Genomic DNA, 7,796 nt, shown 5'->3' on the forward strand with positions numbered 1-7,796 from the left:
CAGTCAGCAAGAGGCTTCAAAAGATGGATTTCCATTCGAGTTCGAATGCGTGTTCGAGAACGTTGAGCGCAGCGCTGGGGACACTGAGCCAAGTCGAAGGAATAGACCACAACCCGATCGGATCAAGCGGAAAGGCTGAACTCCTAACTGTTCGGAATTTGTTTTGAAAACACACAAATAGGCACCAAATAGATGATGAAACATATGTTTTTGTCCGATCTAATATGGTGGGTCGACGTATTTCATTGGCTACTTTCAACCCTGGTGGCCGAAGTGGATTCTTGCGTCGCGTCGCAAGCAGGGGTTTTCACACGAGTTTTCTTCATTTTCCCCACGGGACCCGGGACAAGGCGGTGGGACTCACCGTTGTAGATCGTCCTACGGGAAGACCGTTGGGATGGGAGTGCACAGAACCCGTGCCCAGGGTTCCCGCAGTCGGTCGTTCTCGTGCACTTTCCTACTTGCATTCTCGTACACATGCCGACGTTCAGGAGTACGGCCTCCCTTCGTATGAGGTTGTGTTGACGACCAGTCATTCGGCCACAGTCCCAATATAAATGCTTGTGTCCAACGTCCACGGTGGGACGAAGAAACGTGTCGTGTCGTGGGTGGTGTCCAACACCCCGTCCACAAGCAATGTCAAACAGTACTGAGCTCTACGAGCTGATCTTTCCATTTTCACTTCTGCCATGGACTACACGCTTCAGGTCGAGAAGCCGACGCTCCCTTGCATCGTGCTTGACGAGCTCTTTGTGCAGCCTGCGCCTGCGACCCTCAGTTTTGCGTGCAATGTACCAAACCGAGCGTTGCTCTACGCCAAGAAGACACTCTCGGACCCTGCGTCCGGCGCGACGCTGGCGACGCTGAGTCGCGGCAGTAGCGTCTACTCTTGCTTACCCGAGACGTTTGTCGTCACGAGTCCGTTTCTGCTAACGCCGGCAACCATCGTCAATTCAACGGGCTGGCTCACGACGACGATTTCGCTGCGCTGGCGCCTCGATGACGTTGGCACCAAGCTCTTTATCGACGGCAAGTTTTACTCTTCGAAAGCCACCGTGACGCTCGTAACATCGGATGGCGAGACGCTGGTCGTCGCAACGACCGACGCCAACCAGGTCGTGACGGTCGTGCCCGGCGTCGATACGGCGGCGGTGCTCTTGCTCTGTCGCACGTGGTCGCACTCGCAGACCGACTTGAAGGTGCTCTTGCTGACGCTGCTGCTTCCTCTGTGTATGAGTCTTGTTGCGTGTGTGCTTGGCGACTCGTCGCTATGGATTGCAGCGTCGGTCCTGTGGCTGCTCTATCTCGTCTTTTCGCTCGTATGGACACGCCGCTTTCGAGGTTAGAAAATCGCTAAATCGTTCAGTCAAATCAAAATGAAATGACTTGGGTCTTGCATGACCATACCGTCGCAGCCGATACATCGCCGTACTTCACTCTACGACGCCTCCGGACGAGCATCTCGTTCATGACACGACTCGCTTTGCGATGGCCGATCCGGAAGATGATGTGTTTACTTCATAGTCGCTGAGGCGTTTGGCATCGTTGACGCCCCAACATCCTCAGGACGCTCCACATGACACCACAGCGTACTTGGTCGTGGCACACGTAGTCGACTGAGCGACTTGATCCATGAGCCCGTCACCATAGCTTTGCAGCGGGAAGAGATCTTATCCGTGGTGAAGCGGACGGCTTCGTCGCCAGCTCAATGTAAATCGATTGCCCGCCACGCACCCGACACTCTGCCCTACATCGCCGAGCGTACGAGCGAAATGCAGCTCAGGCTGTATCTTCCAGCACCGACGACAGCGTATCCGTGCATCACTGATCTTATAGTAGGTCAACGTGTTGGTCGGCCAACCTCATGAGCTCGCAGTGAACTTCGCGCCACTGACGGCGAGGGGCAGTGCAAGGTGATGCTCAACGAGGTCGGCCACGATATCAAGGGGTTGCCCTCGGCTAGAAGACGTTGCAACAACAAGGTCGTGGATCTCTAGGAATGAGGTATACTAGCTGGTGGAATAAAAGGACAAAGCGGCGGCTTAGTCCATGGACTTGCCCTGAGCTTCGAGCTCCGACTCGATCTGCGAGCAAAAGTACTCGACGTCGTTGTAGATATCCTTGATGCTGCGGCCCGGCACGACCAACTTTTCCTTCTTGTCGTTGACTACACGATTCATGAGCTATTGCGAGCTGACAAAGCCACGTACTGAAGAGGAGTTCGATCGTCGGCTCCGACTTGGTGTGCAGCGTCGGCGTGTAGATGAGCTCGCACTTGGGGTTGAGCGCCTTGGTCTTGCTCGCGCTCAGCTGGCGGTGGAACTCGCTACAGAGGTGCGCTTTGAGCTATGCGGCATGCATGGACCGAACGCACCAGGCGCCCGACGCGCGGGTGTCGAAGGACGAGAACGACACGTCGGCCTTCTTGAGGAAGCGGATGATGTTGCGCGCAGCCATCGTCGTCGGTGAGCAAATGAGATGACCTCTTTGCACTTCCAACCAAAATGGCCCAGCCCCAGCGATGCCATTGGCTGAAATGCGAGATATGCCCATCGTTTCTGCCAATCCAATTCAATGTCATCCGGACTGTGGGCCGTATCCGGTCAAGCGCAAAACGCCACAGTACAAGCAGCGCTTGGCGGCTGAAAACACCGCCAACCTGACAGCCTGCGATGCAAAGGATCCCCTTCCAATGTCTTCAAGTGCCATGGGCCTCAGCAGGCCCAAAGGGCGGGTCGTGTCCCGGGCGAGACTGAGCAGCGATTTCATTGGTCTAAAGGCAAGTATTCTTTAGAATGGACCAATCAGAGTGCGGCTTTGAACCACCGTATCCGGACAAGGATTCCAGGAACGCAAAATTCGATGCGTGTGGTGGAAAGAATCGGCGCCCGGGTCGGTCCGCGCGAAGGCGAGAGCAAGCGGGCCGCTGCGCCCGCGCCTGTGGTCATCGAGCGCGAGAAGACGTGCCCATGCCTCATCCGCGTCTTCTGCAACACAGCCCACAACCGGTACGGCCAGCGCCATCATGCGCATGGACTCATGCAGCAACGCGACGTAGGCCGGAAGCGTACAATGCCATGCACGAGACGCCTCTTCCTAACGAGCTGCACATCTACACGTGGATTGACGCAACGCTGGGTGAAGTCGCCGGCCTCGTGCGCGATGCGAGCGAAGAGGCGCGGAAGCACGCGCGCCTTGCCTTTTCGATTGTGCTGCCCGACCGCCGCGGCAAGTACATGCTCAAGAAGGCCGGCGTCGTGACCACCCGCAAGGCGTCGCCGGACGAGGACAAGACGCTGGCAAGCTATGGCTTCCAGAACGGCGACTTTCTCGACGTTGCGCTCTTCAATTAACTATTCCAACGCGCACTCTTCTCGTACGACGATGCACAGTGATCCAATGTGACGACGTTCCATGGACATGGTCTATGCAGCACATGCTGTTATATTTGTCGCGTCTACTGTGTGCTATCGAGGCCTGCAATCTCCGCGACAACGTCCGACTCGATCGTTGGGTGACTTGCCGTCAGCTTTGCGTCGTGAATACGTTCGCGCGACAGCCTCAGGAGCGTATCTTTCACCGTGCGGCTAGACCCTACCGCAGTGGTATCGCATCATCGGCCATGGCGTTGTGAGCGCGTACCGCAGACCACGACCGTGCGAAACTTGGCGTCCTGGTGTTGCGCCTCCGTTAAAAAGGTCAGGCACGCGTGCACTTGCGTCGCGTCGTCGCGGCCGCAGCGCACGACGGCCAAGTGTGTGATCGCATTGTAGTAGAGCACTACAGGTGAGTGTCAACTCGCCCAAACCTTTGTACACATCAACTTTACGCCACCTTGCAGCGCCGCCTGCATCGTGCCGACGCCAAAGTCGCCGTAGTTGCTCGCAATGGCGGCGAGCACGAGCGAGTAGATGTCGCGCGCTGTGAGCGCCGGGCCCTTCTTGCTGCGGCCAAAGCTCACTTCGACGACAAAGTACCGGTTCTTGAAGCGCACCATGGCTCGCTGCTTTGCCGCCGCCACCAAAGAAACCCACGTCCGGATAAAGTCGGGGTATGCGGATGCAGGACGTCCTTGCGCGTCTCGTCGCGGAGCTCGAGGATGGATGTCAATCAAAGGGTTTGTAATTCGGATCCAATAGAACCGAGCGTCATTTTGCTTCTCCCTGCCGATGGTCCTCTGCGGAAGACGCTCGGTCAACGCATGTGTCGACACGTAGAAGCTGTAGAAGCCAACAAGAGCTGGGTGGACACAGTATTGCTGGCTACGATCTTAGGAGACCGTCTGACTGTCGTGGGGTTGATGCGAGCGACTCGTTTCTCTGTGAAGTGGCGAGACGTTACTCGTTCCGAAGCGATCGGAAGGTGCGTCAGCTGCTCGTGGACGCCAAGACCAATCCTCCGAGCCTCTGCAAGTCTCAACCGAGGGGAAGAGAGCACGGGGCGAGTGCCTGTGAAACTTGATGTCATTTTCCCCAACTGTCCAAGATCTGCGATTGCGGCAGATTCGAGGTTGATCAGAGGTGTTCTATAGGATGGACGCTCGCGATGAATCTCGCAGATTCCTTGGTGCCCGCGCCATCGCCACGACGCGGGTGGCAGCCGGGCGAATCTGTCGGAAGCGACCACAACCTCTCAGAACGTATACCGAATCTCCCATGCCAGATTCCCATGTGGCCCGTTTCAGGCGTTTTTATGCTTGCGGTTGTCCCTATACTTGATATTTGTATGTGGGAGGAATAAAAATACAGACGCCGTCGCCCGGCGCGGACAGCCGAATCTGGCACAAGTCCAACTGTGGCCACCCTGCTAAACTCAATTTTAATACATTCAATACAAAGCGTGGGTGAGAATATTCCATCCAGTCTTTCAAGCAGAACCACATTGCGCGAGCGACGGTGCTTCGTCCATCTCTCGGCTACGACGACCCGCAGCCCCATTGCCTCTTAGCTAGTCGCCGCCTCCGCCGCTTCCAGGTACGCCGCTGTAACAAGTTGGCGCCATCGCGTTGTGCGACACGCGCCGATCTTGCACTCGAGATGCTCATTGGTCATCCGCCGTCAATGTAGGAATCTCAATCGCCCATCGACTTCTGGACCGTGACTGTTGTTCTTCATGCTCATGGCAGCCACGAATTCCTCCTCTTTGGCCAGCGCGCCACCCAACATGAAGCTGCTGGAGCTCGCGGCCATGAAGGCGCATGGCGCGGCCACCGCGCCCAAGGACCTGCGGTCCACCACCATTAGCGAAAGCGCCGATTCGGGCGTGTCCGACTCGACGCCGGCGCCGGCCGCGACCACCGCCGCCGGTCGCAAGTACGAGCGCCGCACCAAGCGCTTCATTTGGCCCGACGAGCTCCACCGTCTCTTTGTCGCGGCGGTCTTTGATGTCGGCCTCAAGAACGCGTCGCCGAAAGCACTGCTCACGCTCATGGGCAACCCCGCGTGCTCGAACGGCCTCACGACCGAGCACCTCAAGTCGCACTTGCAAAAGTACCGCCTCAACTACGACCGGTCGCGAGTCGAGTTTCTCAAGTTCTATGACGAGAGCGTCTCGGAGGCGACCAAGCAGCACAAGCGCAAGGGCAAGCCCGTGGTACATCCCCTATCTTGGACGTTGGACGCTCATGGGGCGTGTGTAGCAGCAAGGCGCGGTCTCGTCGCTCTTTCCCATTTGCCCGACCTCCAAGAAGCGCAAGACGACCGACGACGCCATGGAGGACCCGTCGAGCGACGACGAAGACGACGAGAAGGTCGCCAAGGTCGTCGCCACGACCCAAAACATCACGCGCCAGCTCGACGTACAGGCGAAGACGCTGCACATGCAAGCGCAGTTTCAAGAGGAGATCCAGCAGCAGCTGTACGAGCAGGCACTGCTCCAACGGCAACTCCAGGAGCGGCTCTCCCAAGTCACGATGGCCAAGGGCATCACCGAGAGCGCACTGAACGCCGCGCGGTCGGCGGCAGCGCTCTCGTCCGTGCTGCCCACGTCGTCGGGTCCGGGGCTCTCGAACGGCCACAGCAGTACTGGCGCCAAGCAGCCGCCGCCCGTCGTCTCGAACGGCCACCGGGCACAGACCAACCAGTTCCAGCACCACCTCACGGCCTTGAGCCAGCTTGGGCCGTCGGCCACGAGCGATCCCAGCAGCGGAAGCGGCTCGGATCCGAATCCCAACATGCAGTGGAACCTGGGCCTGCTGCAGCCGACAAGTGCACCGTACCCTGTGTCGCCGACCGCACGCATGTCGCTCGAGCAGCAGAACGCGTCGCACTTGCAGATGCAAATGGCCATGCAGCAGCAAATGTACTTGCACCGGCAGATGCTACTGCGCAAGGTCGAAGTCTCGCAGCAGCAGCAACAACATCAGCAGCAGCAGCAACACCAACAGCAGCAGCAGCAGCAGATTATACCAGCGCACCATGACAACAACAGCCACAACACCAACACCACCACCAACAACAGCAACGCGGCGTCGACGTCGAGCTGGAACGCGAATGCAAGTGCTGCTCCGGCGTCCCGCCCGACGATCCTCGACCATGCGCCAACCGAGTGGCATCAAGACGACCCGAGTGCGCACAAGGTGCCGTCGCCGTCCATGCACCTCGGCGACGAGAGCAAGCCGGCGACGCCGTCGGCCGATGTCATGGACCTCTACGGCTGGGACAAGCTCAACTTGGACGTCGACATGAACGACGATCTCTTCAGCTTCCTCAAGTAGTCGTCAACGAAGAAGTGGAACGTGTGGATGTTGGCCAATATGTAATAATCAAGAGTGATCGTGGTCGAAGCGAAAGCAATAAGACATGAGAGTTCTTGCACCTGCAACGGTATGCACTGCAGGTCGACAGCAAGGTGCTTGACCATTCGTTGGACCCCAGGCAGTGCCCCAGCATGCTTGCATGAGCCAGGATCGTCGCGGTGCCAAGCAACCGATGCGTTGGTCGACCATACGCCGTGCATACAGGCGGTGGCCCACGAGGGAGATGCAAGTATGTTCTTGCACGAGGCGAGAACCACGGCAGAGTGCAAGATGATGGGCTTCTTCTTCTTCTGCATGTTGAGGCGATTACATAAGGGCGGCTACGGCTAGCCTTGCTTGGCGTCTTCGGGCGCGCCCCGCACATAGAGCACGTTGTTGCAGCGGATGAGCACTTCGCCGAGGTGGCCCGTCTTGGCGCCTCCGACAAACTCGTCCGTGTTGGCGAGCTGGAGGTTCATGTACGAGTCGACCGAGACCAGGTCGCCCTGGTACTCCATGCCCCACTTGAGCTTGACGACGACGGCCTTGCCCGTGAGGCCAGCGAGGAAGGGCTTCGGGTTGAGGATCAGGCCAGACTACGAGGCCATCATCGCCATGAGGTTACCTCGTCGCCAAGCTGTACGCACCATCGATCGATACGCGGGCGGCTGGAAACAATGCGAGCTCCGTCCAATTCGAGCCCTCGATAGTACAACACATAGGTTCTTATAACGAGAGGTTAGAAGATCGCGATTTGTTTTTGGCTCAGAACCAAGCCCAGTTGTCTTGGCGCTGGCGCACAGTTGGGCGCTTGGCCAAGTATTCTGTCGCGTGACGTAGCGCACCGCTGTAGCTCGTAGGTCCGTAGTCGACTGCGCCATGCACCGACTACAGTGAAGTAGGCACAGCCCGCTTATCCTTGATCCCGAACATCGCTTTTCGGTCGTGGTCAGTAACTCTACAGTCCACGGAGCACGCTGCCTCCGCCGTGTGCCGCCTCACGTCTCTTCCTCTTTGCGATAGCAACGAAAGCGGGTCTGCTGTCAGGTGCTCCCAGTCT

The 7,796-nt window shown here is 58.0% G+C and overlaps 7 protein-coding genes across 8 annotated transcripts in view; 4 read left to right on the plus strand and 3 right to left on the minus strand.

Annotated features, from left to right (window-relative positions):
• The window catches only part of SDRG_10368 (hypothetical protein), a gene marked incomplete at both ends in the record, with an annotated part of 1,826 nt that extends 1,739 nt beyond the window's left edge, over window positions 1-87 (plus strand). The window contains one exon of the mRNA XM_008616354.1: window positions 73-87. Within this exon, the coding sequence (XP_008614576.1) occupies window positions 73-87 (15 nt within the window). The remainder of the gene's footprint in view (window positions 1-72) is intronic.
• A 602-nt stretch (window positions 88-689) lies between these two features.
• Window positions 690-1,391, plus strand: SDRG_10369 (hypothetical protein; the record flags this gene model as incomplete). Its single annotated transcript, XM_008616355.1, has 1 exon — window positions 690-1,391. One exon carries the CDS (start codon window positions 690-692, stop codon window positions 1,344-1,346), a length of 657 nt encoding a protein of 218 aa, XP_008614577.1. The 3' UTR covers window positions 1,347-1,391.
• A 595-nt stretch (window positions 1,392-1,986) lies between these two features.
• SDRG_10370 (hypothetical protein) lies at window positions 1,987-2,521 on the minus strand. Its single transcript, XM_008616356.1, has 3 exons — window positions 2,375-2,521; window positions 2,211-2,326; window positions 1,987-2,167 (listed from the first exon to the last, which is right to left on the minus strand). Exons 1-3 carry the CDS (start codon window positions 2,455-2,457, stop codon window positions 2,043-2,045), a joined length of 324 nt encoding a protein of 107 aa, XP_008614578.1. The 5' UTR covers window positions 2,458-2,521; the 3' UTR covers window positions 1,987-2,042.
• A 323-nt stretch (window positions 2,522-2,844) lies between these two features.
• Window positions 2,845-3,476, plus strand: SDRG_10371 (hypothetical protein). The gene is made up of 2 exons (XM_008616357.1): window positions 2,845-3,008; window positions 3,059-3,476. The coding sequence occupies exons 1-2, from the start codon at window positions 2,863-2,865 to the stop codon at window positions 3,351-3,353; spliced, it is 441 nt and encodes a 146-aa protein (XP_008614579.1). The 5' UTR covers window positions 2,845-2,862; the 3' UTR covers window positions 3,354-3,476.
• Window positions 3,390-4,095, minus strand: SDRG_10372 (hypothetical protein). The gene is made up of 3 exons (XM_008616358.1): window positions 3,835-4,095; window positions 3,643-3,780; window positions 3,390-3,594 (listed from the first exon to the last, which is right to left on the minus strand). The coding sequence occupies exons 1-3, from the start codon at window positions 3,995-3,997 to the stop codon at window positions 3,458-3,460; spliced, it is 438 nt and encodes a 145-aa protein (XP_008614580.1). The 5' UTR covers window positions 3,998-4,095; the 3' UTR covers window positions 3,390-3,457.
• Window positions 4,096-4,825: 730 nt separating this feature from the next.
• On the plus strand, window positions 4,826-6,875 carry SDRG_10373. Of its 2 annotated transcripts, none has more exons than XM_008616359.1 (3): window positions 4,826-4,973; window positions 5,067-5,592; window positions 5,639-6,875. In XM_008616359.1, exons 2-3 carry the CDS (start codon window positions 5,113-5,115, stop codon window positions 6,713-6,715), a joined length of 1,557 nt encoding a protein of 518 aa, XP_008614581.1. In that variant the 5' UTR covers window positions 4,826-4,973; window positions 5,067-5,112; the 3' UTR covers window positions 6,716-6,875. The 2 variants fall into 2 exon arrangements, with proteins under 2 accessions (XP_008614581.1, XP_008614582.1); XM_008616360.1 differs by having other exon boundaries at window positions 5,642-6,875.
• Window positions 6,876-7,083: 208 nt separating this feature from the next.
• SDRG_10374 (small nuclear ribonucleoprotein F) lies at window positions 7,084-7,386 on the minus strand (the record flags this gene model as incomplete). Its single annotated transcript, XM_008616361.1, has 2 exons — window positions 7,084-7,332; window positions 7,384-7,386. The coding sequence occupies 2 exons, from the start codon at window positions 7,384-7,386 to the stop codon at window positions 7,084-7,086; spliced, it is 252 nt and encodes an 83-aa protein (XP_008614583.1).
• Window positions 7,387-7,796: the final 410 nt, after the last annotated feature.

The sequence above is a fragment of the Saprolegnia diclina genome (genome assembly GCF_000281045.1).
Source record: "Saprolegnia diclina VS20 unplaced genomic scaffold supercont1.34, whole genome shotgun sequence".
NCBI classification, from domain to species: domain Eukaryota; phylum Oomycota; class Saprolegniomycetes; order Saprolegniales; family Saprolegniaceae; genus Saprolegnia; species Saprolegnia diclina.